The sequence below is a fragment of the Dipodomys spectabilis genome, unplaced genomic scaffold (genome assembly GCF_019054845.1).
Source record: "Dipodomys spectabilis isolate Male_0828 unplaced genomic scaffold, ASM1905484v1 ptg000363l, whole genome shotgun sequence".
NCBI lineage: Eukaryota > Metazoa > Chordata > Mammalia > Rodentia > Heteromyidae > Dipodomys > Dipodomys spectabilis.
Window position 1 is genome coordinate 3,444,362 of NW_024871040.1, and position 15,185 is coordinate 3,459,546.

The 15,185-nt window shown below is 57.4% G+C and overlaps 2 protein-coding genes across 3 annotated transcripts; both read left to right on the forward strand.

Annotated features, from left to right (window-relative positions):
• The first annotated feature begins 4,729 nt into the window (after positions 1-4,729).
• On the forward strand, positions 4,730-13,556 carry Septin5 (septin 5). Of its 2 annotated transcripts, XM_042666338.1 has the most exons (12): positions 4,730-4,872; positions 5,028-5,038; positions 9,723-9,819; positions 9,927-10,013; positions 10,483-10,606; positions 10,714-10,848; positions 10,951-11,068; positions 11,164-11,265; positions 11,985-12,081; positions 12,165-12,300; positions 12,441-12,543; positions 12,636-13,556. In XM_042666338.1, the coding sequence occupies exons 1-12, from the start codon at positions 4,830-4,832 to the stop codon at positions 12,690-12,692; spliced, it is 1,110 nt and encodes a 369-aa protein (XP_042522272.1). In that variant the 5' UTR covers positions 4,730-4,829; the 3' UTR covers positions 12,693-13,556. The 2 variants fall into 2 exon arrangements, with proteins under 2 accessions (XP_042522272.1, XP_042522271.1); XM_042666337.1 differs by lacking the exons at positions 4,730-4,872; positions 5,028-5,038 and adding an exon at positions 8,622-8,723.
• A 101-nt stretch (positions 13,557-13,657) lies between these two features.
• Gp1bb (glycoprotein Ib platelet subunit beta) lies at positions 13,658-14,920 on the forward strand. Its single transcript, XM_042666339.1, has 2 exons — positions 13,658-13,811; positions 14,047-14,920. Exons 1-2 carry the CDS (start codon positions 13,802-13,804, stop codon positions 14,682-14,684), a joined length of 648 nt encoding a protein of 215 aa, XP_042522273.1. The 5' UTR covers positions 13,658-13,801; the 3' UTR covers positions 14,685-14,920.
• Positions 14,921-15,185: the final 265 nt, after the last annotated feature.

The following is a 15,185-nucleotide window of genomic DNA, read 5'->3' on the forward strand; positions in this document are numbered from 1 at the left end:
TCTCTGAGCTTCTTTTGCTCAAAGCTAGCACTCTACCACTTGAGCCACAGCACCACTTCTGGCTTTTTCTGTTTATGTGGTACTGAGGAATAGAACCCAGGGCTTCATGCATGCTAAGAAAAAGCCCTCTACCACTAAACCACATTCGTAGTCTCTGCATCTCCTGATTTGGAACCTCTCCCTCCCTTCCATCCTCCTCCACCTCCATGCTAGAAGTTCAGTTCAAATCTCCTATTGCTGGCTGGGCCAGGGTGAGGAATGACAGCAGTGATGGAAGATGAGGGTGACAGAAGGGACCTGAATTCATGCTCTGGCTGTGCTAGAATCTAGTCACACATTGTTGGAGGCGTGAGGTCTGAACTCTGGAGGCCAGCTGCTTATTCTCCAGCATATCTCCAGAATATGCAAGCTTTGTACTTTCTGCTCTGCCCTGAGGATATTAAGACACCTACCCCTAGCACAAGGCTGCTCTGATATATTCTATAGAAGGGGTGAGGAAGTCTCCAGGGGTCTAACCTGCTGTGCCTAGCTTTACCTTTGCCCTCAGCCTCAGCTGAAGAACACTGTGGAGTTTTGTCACTGTGGCTATCTATGCCCATGTGCCATCTATGACCCGTGTGACTTCAGGCACAAACTGCTCCACCTCTGAACCTGGACACTTTTGTCACCTGCCTACCAAGTGCAGATGGCAAGTGGGGCAGTTTGCAAGACTCTTATCTCCAATTAACCACCAGAAAACTGCAAGTGTCACTGTGGCACTAAGTGGTAGAGTGCTAGCCTTGAGTGAAAAGCTCAGCGACAGCACCCAGGCCCTGAGTTCAAGCCTCACGACTGACCAAACAAAACAAAGCAATAAAAACTACCTCACAATGATAGTGAATTAATTGGAGATAAGAGTCCCACAGACTTTCCTGCTCCAGCTGGCTTCTAATTGCAATCCTCAGATCTCAGCCTCCTGAGCAGCTAGAATTACAAGCATGAGCCACCAGAGCCCAACTTTGTCACTGTGATTTTCATCAGGAGACCTTCCGCACAAGGCTCCTACCTCTCTCCAACTGGCCTTGTGGCACCAGAGAAAACCCACTCTCCGCAAGCTGTGCTGAGGGGCTGACGCATGGTTTAAATGCAGCCTCTTGAGAATTTCTTAACAAAAAAAGATTTTTTTTTTCTTCTGAAAAGTGCCAAGCTATTTGTAGCCCAACTGGTTGAACAGATTTTCTCTGGTATAGTTTATTTTTTTTCACTCATTAAGTCTTTTTTCCTTATGAATTAAAAAAAAAAACAGCATCCCCCCCCCCAACACACACACACACACACACACAGGAGTAGTAGTTTATTTACAGTTCTTTCTACTACAATCAGCACTTGCTTTTTGTGATGTTACGTAAAGCAAAGTAAACACCTCAATTTGGGAAGCTGTTTTTCCTTCAAGCCACAACATCCTGAAGAGGTAAAGGTGGTGTGGCATACCCAGGTGACTGCCTTGAGGCTCCTTTAGCCCCATCATCAGACCGGGGCCTGCCTGCGGTGTTGTGTTTTTCAATGGCCCTGAGCCTTCTAAGGGTTTCCCTGGGGCTTTTAGTCCCTGGCTGCTATGACCAGAGCTAAGAATTTGTAACACTGACCCTGCTCTGCTGGCTGAACTGGAAATGTATCCTATGACCCTACTTACAGAAATGTCACCTGTGAATACTTTACCTGTTGAGCCATGGGTACTGCCAGGCCATGGCGCCTCCATGCGCCAGTGGAGGGATTCAAGGCTTCTCCTCATTGGCCGGGTGGGGGGGGAGGAGGAGAGGGGGAGTGGGGATGAGGGATTGAGAACCACACCAAGAGAGCAGAGCAGACTCCAGGCTGCAAACAGTGTCTGGCATTTGGGATGTGTGCTGATTGTGCTCCTCTAAACAGCATCTCCCACTCCATTAAATGCCTTAGCTCAACTACATTTCTGTCATATTTGAGATACATTTACCTTTATGTAGGAAAAAAAATGTTGAGCCTTGGTGGCTCATGCTTGTAATCTTATCTACTTTTCAGAAGGCTGAGATCTGAGGGTCATGGTTCAAAGCCAACCCCAAGCAGAAATGTCAGTGAGACTCTCATCTCCAACTAACCAGCACAAAGCCAGAAGTAGAGGTATGGCTTCAGTGGTAGAGTATTACCTTAAGTGAAAAAGCCAAGCAAAAGCAAGAAGTCCTGAATTTAAGCCCCAGTACTGGAATAAACACAAACTGGAGGATCCGCTCAAGTAGGAAAGTCTTCAAGACTCCATCTCCAATTAATGCAAAATAGCAGACTGGAGGCATGACTCAAGAGGCAGAGCACCAGCCATGAACAAAAAAGCTGAGAGATAGTGCAAGGCCTTGAGTTCAAGCCCTGGTATACACACACACACACACACACACACACACACACACACACACACACACACACACCGGTACTCTTGTACATGTGCCCCCTCATACTGTGTACACAAGCTATGCCCTTTACATGCTCCCTCAAGGCCAAGTTCAACTTCCTTGACTCAGGGCTGTGTGTTTCTGCTTTCCTGAGTGTCAGGAGTCCTTTCTTTCCGGCTTTGTCTCATCACAGGGTCAGTACTAGAAGTCATATGTAGCCCAGCTAGGTGTCCCTGTGTGACCATGCACTGACCCTATGAGCCATTTTGCAGAGCTCCAGGCCTTCTGATATGGAATTTTTCTCCAGTCCACTCTGGCCTGCTAAGTTGCTCAGATCACCAGCCTGGCACTTCCCTGCCAGTCCCTGTCTTAATGGCCCACATTCCTTTATCAGAATTTCAAATGACCCCAAAACTCATCAGCAAAAGTCAGTCACAAAGCCAGGCATAAACAGATGTGCAACTGTTTATTCTGGGCTTTCATTATTCTGGATTGTGTAAATAGTTTTATGTTTCACTATAAGAATATTAAATGTGAGTGATTATGGTGTACAAACCCAGGTTCCAAAGAGGTATCGTACCATATAGCACATATACCAAAAAGTCTCCATTCCAAGCTTATCTGGCCCTGTGGCTTTGGGGAAGGGGCTGGGACAGTAGGATGTCCCCATGCTGGTCACAGTCCTGGACCTGGAGGAGGTTTGTAGTGGAGAGGGGGAGGTAGGCAAAGAACTGTGGAGAAGAGAAGCTGCTTATGTGACCTCTTGGTTTACCAAGCAGACAACTCTGTGTAAAGGACTGTCACTGACTTTGCTCAGGGAACCCACAGGTCAGTGTGGGGACCAAGGGGTACCTAAGGGCAGAGGTGGGCTTTCTGGCTGTGGAGAGTACTGCCTGGACTGGGCAAAGAAGGCCATATCCTCCTTTTTTGGGGGTCCGGTTGTGGAGCCTGAACTCTTGGCCTGGGCGCTGTCCCTCAGCTCTTCAGCTCAAGGCTAGCGCTCTACCATTTGAGCCACAGAGCCACTTCCAGCTTTTTTTTCGTTTTTGCTTATGTGGTGCTGAGGAATCGAACCCAGGGCCTCTGGCATGCAAGGCAAGCGCTCTACCACTGAGCCACCTTCCCAGCCCAAGGCCATATCCTTCTAAGCCTGGAGAGAGGCAGTACCCTAGCCAGTCTACTTCCTTCCTTCCTTCCTTCCTTCCTTCCTTCCTTCCTTCCTTCCTTCCTTCCTTCCTTCCTTCCTTCCTTCCCTTCTTCCCCTCCTTCCTCCCCACCCCCTCTCTTTCTTTCTCATTTTGTGCCAGTACTGGGACTTGAACTCATATTCTGGGCCCTATTCCTTAGATTTTTCTGTTCAAGGCTAGCTCTCTACCACTTGAGCCATAGGTCTATTGGGGGGGGGCACTGCAAGGGGGGGGGGCGTGCGGAGGGGGGGAGGTTAATTAGAGATAAGAATCATATGGACTCTCCTACCTGAGCTGGCTTGGAACTATGATCCTCACATATTAGCTTCCTGAGTAGCTAGAATGACAGGCATGAGCCCTGCCTAACTGGCTCCCATAGTCCTTTCATGAAGGAAGAAGGCTCTCTGACTTCTGGGACCCTCTGGGCAAGGCCAAAGGTTGCTGGCAATAATGATTACACAGGAAGGAGATTATAGTTACTTGTGTCAAGTGCCACTAACTCAGTGAAGGTCTGGGGCCTCACCTTCCCCCCATCTATAAATAGGGCACATGCAAGTCCTGGCCCTTGCCTTGCCCTGAAAACCTTTCTCCCCAGGGCTGGCAGCAGGTCAGACTGGAGCACACCCCACAGCTTGTGAGTATGCAGAGCTGGGGTGGAGTGGGCAAGGCAGGCTTCAGGCATGCCCCAAATGTCCAAGAAAAGAGAGGCTGGACAACTGCCCACTGACATGCGCTTTGTAGCTGGGATGAGGGGCTGTGTGCAGGAGACTGGAGGGAGGGTGTTCATTAACCCCAGCGGGGGTGATGCCAAGCCCAGGGTCAGGCTTAACAGGATGGCCACATGGATAGATGACCAGAGTCCCAAGAATGGCCTGGGATCTCTGCAAGAGCAGCCGGAGCCCAGAGCCCAGGCCTGGGCTGGATGACAAGGGCGACAGAGCTCTGGGATGGGCCGAGCAAGGCAGGGGGGCAGTCTCCCCAGCTTAACCCTGCACAACCCACCGGCATAGGGGCCACTGTGGGGGGGGGGCGCGCTTAGTCCCCGCCCCCACCGCCCGCGCCTGGTCGCGCGTGGGCGCGGCGGGCGCCGATTGGCTGGCGGGCGCGCGGGCGGGGCGGGCGGTGGCGGCGCGGAGGGGCGGGTCACCCCGCAGCCGGGCCTCGGCCTCCGCCGCCCGCCGCTCGTTGCCGCGCCCCGCCCGCGCGCCCGCCGCCGCACGTCCCCCCCCCGCCGGCGGCCACCATGAGCACAGGACTGCGGTACAAGAGCAAGCTGGCGACCCCAGGTGAGCCCGGCGCCCGCCCGCGTGCCCGCGCGCGCCTTTGTCCCTGCCGCCCGCCCATCCCTCACCGTGTCTCTCCGTCTCTCCCCCACCCGCCCGCCCGGACGCGGACCCGCCCGGACACGGACCTGGCCCCGATCACGACCCCGACTCCGCAGAGGACAAGCAGGTAGGTGCGCTCCGCCACTCCCAGCGTCTGGGTACCTTGACTGCCTGTCACCCATTGTGGCACCGTTGCCGCGGGCGCCCAGACGCGACCCCGCCCCCGCCGGCCGTCTTCCAACCTCGTCCCAATAATCGATTGTCTGTTAGGGCAGTGCCGCCGCGCACAGGGCTGCGGAAGGGAGAGTGGGAGCCACGCCTGACCCCTTGACCCTCACAGCGGGAGTGGAGGGGCCTGTGCCGCTCCCTGGGATGGGAGGATGGGAGGATGGATTGAGAGCCCCTCTCCTGCTGGTCCAGCGTCAGCATCTCTTTGCTGACCACTTGGCCTGTAGGCCATGTGCTGGGGGGGTCTTGGGTACGGTATGGTCACCGCAGACCATGAGCTGAGGAGGGGGCCCTCATACATAGTTCCGGTACATAGTTCCTGAACAATTCTGGGGAGCATCTGGTCACCCCCATTTTATGCCCTTGCACCTTTATACCCCCTCTCCACACTCAAAAATTCATATACTGTAGTCTGTGAACAGCCTCTTCCCGGGCCTACCTATTCTGAGTCATCACAGGCCCCAGAACCCATCTTTGGACCCCATCGGTACACATAGACTTGGGGCTTAAAGGGTGTTGTCCTGGTCCCTGCCTTCTGGGAATACCGAAGCTAGTGGGAGGCTGGCCTAGGCAAAACCCAGTGACTTGGGGTCAAAGCTAGCTGTGAGACTTAAGAAGGAGACAAGGGTGGGTACCCAGACAGACTGGGGACTGATGGGTTGCCCTGCCGGTGGCCTCTGTGCCTTGAGCTCAGCCACATTTGGAGTAGGAAAAAGGAATCTAAATTCTGGCACCATCCATGGCTTTGGTAGTGCCCATTAAGAATGGGGTTCATTCACACATGGCCTGGATGCAGGGTGGGACCCTTAAGAGTCCTAATCCAGGTTGCAGTGGGCAGGGCAAGAAGCAGTTGGGAGGTGGGGTGAGTTGGAGAGTCACTGGCTGCCTGGCGCTATCTTCTGGCAGGGCTGAGCCCCACCCAGTACTGGTGAGGCTTGCTGGGAGGGGCTCCCCTGGGAGCCTGGGTAGAGAGCTGCCTTCCCATCATCTCTGGTCAGACAAAGCCTGAGATGCAGCCTCGTTCACCAGCAAGGCTATTGTTTGAGGGAGAGAGAAAGAGATAGAGGTAGCAGGACCAGCCCCCTTTGCTTCTGCTATGCAATTTGGGAGCTCCAGGCCTGGCCTAAGGGCACTGAGTCACCTGGCTAGGGCACCTGCTACTCAGCACCAACCAGATTCTTTTGCTGAAGTGTGAGCACCTATAGATCTGAGTCTCCATCCTTTGAGATCAGCTAAGAGTCAGCCTTCTGCCCTGGCTCAGAGGAAGAGGGCACCAGTTAAGGCCAAGGGAGGGAGCCTCAGGAACAAAGGTAAGGGGTCCAGGTGTTTGAGGTAAACCCCAAAGGGTTTGAGAGGAGCCAGAAGCACACAATAGCTTCACTAGACCCTATGCTATTATTGACCCAAAACTTATTCAGGCCTCTTTATTGCAGGGGGTTGGGGGCTGTGTTGGCCTTCTGTGTCCCCTACCTCCTCTCAGGCAGTGACTAGGGCTCTGTTGGCTCTGTTAACTCTGGGCTGCTACTTTCAGAGATGACTGGTGATTCTAAGAATGGAAATGCCTGGAGAGTCTTACTCAGGAGGAGGTGGGCGCAGCTGTGTCAGCCGGCTCAGGAAGCCCTGAGGAATATTTGTTGTGCCTAAGGGACCAGAGGAAGGGGGGTGGCAGGGCCTTTCCTTTAAGAGTCCCTACCTCCCACCTCCCTACTCCTCCCACCCCCAGGAATATACAGGTCCTGATTGGGCCTAGTTGGATGATGAGGCAAACAGAGTAAGAACTGGGATTGGGATTCTGCTCTCCTAACCTGAACCTTCCTCAGAATCTTCCCACTAGGGAAACTGAGGACTTCTGGGCCCAACAAGGTCTGCTTAGCACCAGGATGAGGAGAGGTGAGGCTTTTTAGTCTGAGGCCCAGGCCAAAACTCTCTGTACTATGCTAGCCTGAGCTAAAGTGGACCAGTGATGGAGGCTGGATGGAACTCAGCCCAGGGGCTTCCTGTGGGAAGGTCAGGATTACTGTGGCTGCAACCAGGGAGAAGGCTTTCTGGGAGCCGCGACTGGGGAGGTGACCTGGAGAGCTGGGAGCCCTGAGGCTGCCCATTGCCTTAGGATGAATGGCCCTCCTGTTCCCAACTGCAGGCCCACCCTCCTACCCAGGTGCCAGGCCCCACAGCAGGATCAGGGCTTGGATAGAAGGTGGGGGCCCCTCCACTAGCCAAGATGGGAGGGGCTGGCAGAGGGAGGGGTGTTGCCTGGGGATAGGGAACCCTCCTAGTCCAGCTGCACACTGGCCGAGGGCCTGCCCAGGATCACTTTCCTGCCTCTCTGGGACAGGCTTTTTCTGATTCCGGAGGGGTCCCCAAGGTGAAGAATAAAGGGTTTGGTGGCTCACAGAGGGTGGTTCTGGGCCGGGCAGTCCCTGCTGTTCCTGGGGTGGCCACAGGGGATTGGGGGCCTAGCTGATCAGAACTCTTCAATCCCAGTCCCTGTAGGGTCAGAGCAAGCGGACAAACTTGGAGGGGAAGTGTATGCACACGCGGGACTGTGAGAAAGGGTCCCCACTCTATTCTCCCACCCACCCTGCGGTCGAGGGCAGAGCTATCTGGGGGGCTTTGAATGGCAGGCTGGCCGCAGCTTCCAAATTTGGAGGAAAGGATCCATGGCAAACTCTGTCTGCCCTACTCCCCCTCGCGCCCTTCGCCCACTTAAGCCTCCGTGAACGTGGGGGGCAAGTCCCGACTGAACTTCCCTGGTCTGCGGGCTCCACGCGGGGCCAGAATCCTCGACACGCCCATGCACCGGTGGCGCACGTGGGGGGTGAGAGGGTGGAGAGGGGCCAGTGCCCGCGCGTGGGTCGGCGCGATCCCCTCCCCGCCGGCGCCCTCTGGCGGGCAGAAGCCGCCCCGCGTCTGGGGACGGGGGGGGGGGGGGGGGACGCGGGGATCACAGACGCCAACCCCCGCCGCCCACGTGTGGACCCGGTCCCGCCCCGCCCGCCTCAGCCCGCGGGCGCCACGGCCAGGCTCCTGGTCCCCGGGGCGCCGCGTGGCCGCTCCCCGCCCCGCGCCTCGACTGAGCCCCGCCGGCTGTCGCCGCCACCGCCGCACTTTTCCCGAGGCTCCGCCCGCGGCCCAATTTCCAGGCGATGGTTTCCCGGCGACGGCGGCGGGCGGAGCCGTCTCCGCCGCCCCCTGCCGTGAGCGCCCGCGAAGCCCCGCCTCGGGGTCGGGTGCGGGAGCCGGGCCTGGCGCGGCTGCGACGATCCGCCGCTCCCGGCAAGGCCCTCGGAAGCTGGCGATGGCCCTGATGGCCTCTGGAACAGGCGACCCCCCGGGTGGGCCACGTCCCCTCTCCCGGCCTCAGTTCCCGGGACTGCAACACCCCTGCGAGGAGAGGGCTTAAGAGCCAAAGTCCCGCGTGAACGCCAGACCCAGCGCCCCTCCCCCCACCCGCGCGCAATCCGGGGTGGTACCGCGCCAGCGGGGTGGCAAGGGTCACCGCGATGGACTCCCTAGCAGCACCCCAGGACCGCCTGGTGGAGCAGCTGCTGTCGCCACGGACTCAGGCCCAGAGGCGGCTCAAGGTGTGTGTGTGTGTGTGTGTGTCTGTCTGTGTGTCTGTCTGTGTCTGTGTGTCTATCTGTGTCTGTGAGTGTGAAGAAGGGATGGAATGTGGGTCTGTGTGCTGCTTGTCCGGCCAGCACTGTCCCTGTGGACTCAGGCCCAGAGGCAGATCAAGGTGCGTGTGTGTGTTGTTTGTGTGTTGTGTGTGTGTGTGTGTGTGTGTGTATAAAGGGGATGGAATGTGGGTCAGTGTGTGCTGCTTGCCTGGCCATCGCCTGTCACTACTGGGCATGTGAAGGCCCACAGGGCCAGGGGTCCGTTCCGAATGGGCATTGAGACCCTGTGGTGGAGGAGGCTGGGCGCCTCTGTCTATAAATAGCCTCAGCTGCTGCCTCCCACCCCCAGGCTGGATGGAGGCCAGATGAGCCTCCCACCCTGGGTGTGCTGGAGAGGGGTGAGGGGTGTTGAGGCCTGGACTTCTGCCTGTGGAGGGCCTGGAATGTGTCTGTGGGGTCTCCCCACTGTCCCTCTCACCCATGGAAGGAGGACACTGTCTGTTGGTGCCTTATATCCAGAATCCCCTACTCCCTAATGTCTTTTGGGGGGGGGGGCAGGGGCCAGGCCTGGGGATTAAACTCAGGACCTATGCACTATTCCTGAGCTGCTTTTGCTCAAGGCCTTGTGCTCTACCACTTGAGCCACAGACCACTTCCAGCTTTTTTCTGTGATTAATTGGAGATGAGTCTCATGGACTTTTCTGCCCAGGCTGGCTTCAAGCCATGATCTTCAGATCTCGGCCTTCTGATTACAGGTGTGAGCAGAGCTTCCCTAATGTCTCTGCAGAGCCCCTTGCTAAGGCTGGTTACCTTTCCTGCCGCCGCCACCCTCCCCTAAGCCTTGCTTCACAAGCCCTCGCCCCATTTTTACCAGGAAACTGTGCCATCTGCTCTCTCCTCTTCCTGAACTGGGTAGGGGCTGAGGCAGTGACATGCTCCTGACCCACTTCCTTCTGTCCCCAGGATATTGACAAGCAGTACGTCGGCTTCGCCACACTGCCCAACCAAGTACACCGCAAGTCAGTGAAGAAAGGCTTCGACTTCACGCTCATGGTGGCTGGTAAGTGGACCAGGCTGTGGGAAGGAGTGGCTGGAACAATTGCCAGCCAGGCTCAGTCCCTAGGGTCCCCAGACCTAATTCAGCTTCTTCACTGTACCTTTGCCCAGGTGAGTCTGGCCTAGGAAAGTCCACTCTGGTCCACAGTCTTTTCCTGACCGACCTCTATAAAGACCGGAAGTTGCTCAGTGCTGAGGGTGAGTGGTCTTACACAGTCCTAACAACAATGCCCTATGGGGCCTCAAGGGCATCCTCCTTGAGGAATGAGCTCCTGTTTAGGGTCCAAGAAGAGTGGCCTAGACAACAGGTTATGTGGCTGAGAGCAAGGTGGCGGGCAGATGGATGGGATGGATGGATGGATGGAGACAAGATAGAGAAGTTAGGCCCTAGGTTAGAGATGAAGATTGGAAATGCCCCTTCAAGCAATTGTCAGGCTCTAGTGGCTAATGCCTGTAGTCCTAGCTACTTAGGAGGCTGAGATCTGAAGATAGAGGTTTGAAGCCAGCCAGGGCAGGAAAGTCTGTGAGACTCTTATCTCCAATAAACTTCTGAGAAAGCCAGAAGTGGCACTGTGGCTCAATTGGCATAGTACTAGCCTTGAGCAAAAGGAGCTCAAGGAAAAAAACAAAAAACAATGCCTCCCCCTCCACCCCGCCTCCATTACAGAACGAATCAACCAGACAGTAGAGATTCTGAAGCACACAGTGGACATCGAGGAGAAGGGGGTCAAGTTGAAGCTCACCATCGTGGACACACCTGGTTTCGGGGATGCTGTCAACAATTCCGAGTGGTAAGGAAGGCCCGGCTGGGGAACAGTCCTCTGTCCCCAACCAATCCCAGCCTCTACCTGTCCAGTAGACAGCTCTTGCAGTGGCCTCATACTCCCTCTACCCCTAGCTGGAAGCCCATCACTGACTACGTGGACCAGCAGTTTGAGCAGTACTTCCGGGATGAGAGCGGCCTCAACCGCAAGAACATCCAAGACAACCGTGTGCACTGCTGCCTGTACTTCATCTCCCCCTTCGGGCATGGGTGCGTGGATTTCCTGCAGGCAGTATACTCCATAGCTACGCAGGTCCCTGCCTCCCTGCCTCCCTGACCATGCCCATCCCCACCTCTTGCTGCTCTCTGCAGGCTGCGGCCAGTGGACGTGGGTTTCATGAAGGCTCTGCATGAGAAGGTGAACATTGTGCCCCTCATAGCCAAAGCTGACTGTCTGGTCCCCAGTGAGATCCGGAAGCTGAAGGAGCGGGTGAGACATGGAGGGACCTTGCCAAAGACTTTGAGTCCTAGAGCTCCAGGGGTCTGGGCCAGCCTCAGATCTGAATCTTTGCCCCACCTCTGCAGATCCGGGAGGAGATTGACAAGTTCGGCATCCATGTGTACCAGTTTCCGGAGTGTGACTCCGATGAGGATGAGGACTTTAAGCAGCAGGACCGGGAGCTGAAGGTGAGCATGCAGCCCTGTGGGGTGAGGGCATGAGGGGGCCAGAGCAGAAAAACTGGAGCCACACAGTCCTAGTGGCGGGCTGAGCACCCAGGTCTAGCCTGATGAGGGCAGTGATGGGGCTTGAGAATAGAGATCCAGACACCCTTTACCTAGGCTAGACAGTCATAGCACTTCCTGGACTATAATGGTTCCTTTTTTTTGGAGGGGGGGTCATGAAGCACCTGTCCAGGTCAACCTGACCTGCTTTACAGGGGTCACCAGCTTAAGGCTCAGTCCACTGGCCAAGGGCTATAAAATGCCCCTGCTTCCTAGATTCTGAGCTGCAGAAAGTGGTGTGCCCCAGCAACTAGAGTGATGATATCCAAGACCCAAGCCAGGGCCAGGGGACTGCTGGATCAGGAGCAGTGTGTGATAGGAAACATCCACCAGGGGGTGTGGGCTGGGCTGAGGCACGGAAGTTGAAGCTGCAGGGGTGGTTCTAAATGGGAGGAGATCTGGGGGGAAGCCTGCCTGGTTGGTCATAGCCCGGCAGGAGGAACCCGTGGGGTGTGAGCTGCAGAGGAGGCACAGTAGCTTCAATGGGCAGCAGAGTGTCCAAAAGAGGGGTGATGCCTTGCCCTCCTTCAGTGGTGGTGATGTTGGAAAAGTGGCCACGCCCCCCTGAACCTCCAAGCCTGTACTTTCAGCTGCTAGGCTGAGCCTTTGGTCCCTCCCCACAGGAGAGCGCACCCTTTGCTGTAATTGGCAGCAACACCGTGGTAGAAGCCAAGGGACAGCGTGTCCGGGGGCGACTGTACCCCTGGGGGATTGTGGAGGGTGAGTTGAAGCTTGGGGCATCAGTACTGGGTGGGAAGCTCCCCTGGGCTGGTGCCCACCCACAGCTCACTCCTGCCCCACAGTGGAGAATCAGGCACACTGCGATTTCGTAAAGTTGCGTAACATGCTCATCCGCACTCACATGCACGACCTCAAGGACGTGACTTGCGACGTGCACTATGAGAACTACCGCGCGCATTGCATCCAGCAGATGACCAGGTAGGCTGCCCCTCCCCCAACACATGGGAACCCAGCCTCACCCCTGCTGGCTCCAGCCACACCAGGGCAAGCCCTCCCACCCCATCTACCTAGAACTGAACTTTCTTGAAATGGTCGTCTCATACCCTTACCTCCTGCAGCAAACTGACCCAGGACAGCCGCATGGAGAGTCCCATCCCCATCTTACCACTGCCTACCCCTGATGCAGAGACAGAGAAGCTCATCAGGATGAAGGATGAGGAGGTTGGTAGGAGGTTGGAGAAGAGGTGACTGTGGGGAGGGGGGTCTGTCAAAAGCAATTTCTCACCTCACCCTCTGCTGTCCCTCTCCACCAGCTGAGGCGCATGCAGGAGATGCTGCAGAAGATGAAGCAGCAAATGCAGGACCAGTGACACACTGCCCCAGCCCCTTTGCCACGGATAGACCATCCATTTCTGGACTGGCCCCTCCTACCCTTGGGCCCCAGACTGGCCTGGACTCTACCCTGAATTCACCTGGTTCTTGGATGGACCTGGATCTGACCTATACCCAGCGTGGCCCTGACTATTCCTGACCCGGAAGCCACAGAGCCACCACTACCCCAGATGACCCTAATTTATTCTCAGCATCAACCCCTTCCAGGTCATTTGTATCTGTCTCCCAGGAGTCTGGACAATGGCTCCTCCCCAGGTGGCTTTCTCTGGCCTTAGGGGAGCAAAGTCTAAAAGCTAAATCAGGCACAATTTCCGAGTCCCTCCATCCCCTTGAAGCTCACAGATTCTAAGCACTGCGCAAGCAGGCAGGTAAACCAAGGCAGAGGAGGGGAAGGGAGCCCCAGTGCCGCAGAGCGGACTTGGGAGCTCTCCTCTGCTGGTTTCTGTGGGCCACCAGCATATGCTAACACCCTACTTTTGATCAAGACGGCCCTGTCCTCCTTTATCCCCTCCCCCAGGCTGGGGATCAGAGCAGGCAAAATTGGGCGGCTGCAGCAATTGGGAAGCTTCGGGATCAGAAGGCTGCTGGTGAGAAGGGCAGCCTGGGCCGACCCGGAGTGCTCTGGGTCTGTGGGCCATACTTGGCAGCTCCCACCAGCCCTTTCCGTCTGCCGGTCCCGTCGCTGGAGACCCCCTCTCCCCAGCCACACCATTGCGCTGGGATCCCTAGCCCTTGGCCATTCCACCCGCATGATCCCTCCCACACACACCCCTGCTCCGTTTTGTTCCGTTGTGAATGCCGCGTCCTGTCCTGGTGACAGGGGAACAATGTTGGTGAACGTCGCAGCAGCGAGTGTCCGAGTGTTCCGTGCGCCCCTGGGACCAGGGTGAAGGCGGAAGGTGGGGCGGGCGGCGGGCGCTGGTGATAGGCGCTATCGGAGCCAGCAGCGCAGCTCCGCGCCCCCTTGGGGTTATTTCTGGCCGGAGGCTGCGTTGTGGTCTGCGGCAGGCGGGCAGCGGGTCGCGGTGACGGGCTCTCTGGCCAACACCTCCCGCTCTAGACCAAGCCAGGCCACCGTCCTTTCATCATGGGCTCCTGTGAGTCTGGGGGTCCTGTCTGCTGCTTCTCGGGCGGATCTTGGTGGGGAGGGCGTTTTGGTTTGGACAGTAATTAGGAAGATTGGGTCTGACTTAAAGAGGGGGTATTGCAGCCGGCGAGCCGGGTGGCGGGGTGGAGAGGCCTGCACGCTGAATCGGCCACGGGCCTTACAAGCTCCCGATGCTGGGGGACCCCTCCCCAGGCGCCTTGCTCATAGCAGCGCTTCTCTTCCAGGGCCGTGCGGGGCGCTGAGCCTGCTGCTCCTGCTGCTGGCGCCGCCCGGCCGTCCCGCCGCGGGCTGCCCCGCGCCATGCAGCTGCGCGGGGACGCTCGTGGACTGCGGGCGCCGCGGGCTGACACGGGCCTCGATGCCCGTCGTCTTCCCGCCAGACACCACCGAACTGGTGCTGACCGGCAACAACCTGACGGCGCTGCCGCCGGGGTTGCTGGATGCACTACCCGCTCTGCGCAAGGCGCACCTGGGCGCCAACCCCTGGCGCTGCGATTGCCGCCTGCTGCCGCTGCGCGCCTGGCTGGCGGGGCGCCCCGAGCGCGCGCCCTACCGCGACCTGCGCTGTGCGGCACCCTCAAGTCTCAGAGGCCGAGTGCTGCCCTACTTGACCGAGGAGGAGCTGCGTGCCGCCTGCGGGCCTGGCCCGATATGCTGGGGGGCGCTGGCGGTGCAGCTGGTGCTGCTGGGCCTCGGGCTGTTGCACGCGTTGCTGCTGGCGCTGCTGCTGTGTCGCCTGCGGAGGCTGCGCCAGCATGCCCACGCCCGCGCCTGGGAGACGTCCCGGTTATTGCTGACCACCCCGCTGGCGGCCGAGCCCGCTGGAACTGGCACGTCCGATGAGAACACAGACGGGCACTGAGCCATCGAGGCCTGCAAACTCGACAGGATCCTACCCTAGGATCCTCGCCCAAACCTGGATCCACTTTTCCCTCTGTCCCTGCCCATTCCCCCAGACCCTCCAGGCCCCGCAGGCTCAGATCTGCTGCACGGGACTGGAGCCCAGCCTGTGCCCTCCACCCTTAGGGAAGTGGAGGAGCCGAAGTGCGGCTGCCCTCTGCTGAGTTTCCCAGACCCAAACTCCAGGCTGAATAAACCATTCTCCTCCTCTGCTGGCCAATCTCTCTCTGCACTGTGTGACCCAGAATTCCCTTCCACCGCGCCCCAGAATAGCCTCGGGAGGCAGTTAATACTGCCCGATTAGCCTGGGGCAAACAGAAATCAGGAAGTGCCCCTTCCCCCACACTGCCACCAAGGTCACTGTGGGTAATGAGAACACTCAGTGGAATACACAGACTGGGGTTTCTTGGAGAGTGGTTCTAGGGGGACAGTGAGGAGCCAAAGGACATTCTGAAGGATAGCT

What these genes read in the sequence shown, in the direction of transcription:
- Septin5 (XM_042666337.1), top strand. Translation starts at nt 8,643, where the DNA reads ATGGACTCCCTAGCAGCACCCCAGGACCGCCTGGTGGAGCAGCTGCTG. An exon ending in CCCCTGGGGGATTGTGGAGG is followed by an intron (nt 12,082 to 12,164) that starts GTGAGTTGAAGC and finishes CCTGCCCCACAG; the next exon opens with TGGAGAATCAGGCACACTGC. An exon ending in TGCATCCAGCAGATGACCAG is followed by an intron (nt 12,301 to 12,440) that starts GTAGGCTGCCCC and finishes TACCTCCTGCAG; the next exon opens with CAAACTGACCCAGGACAGCC.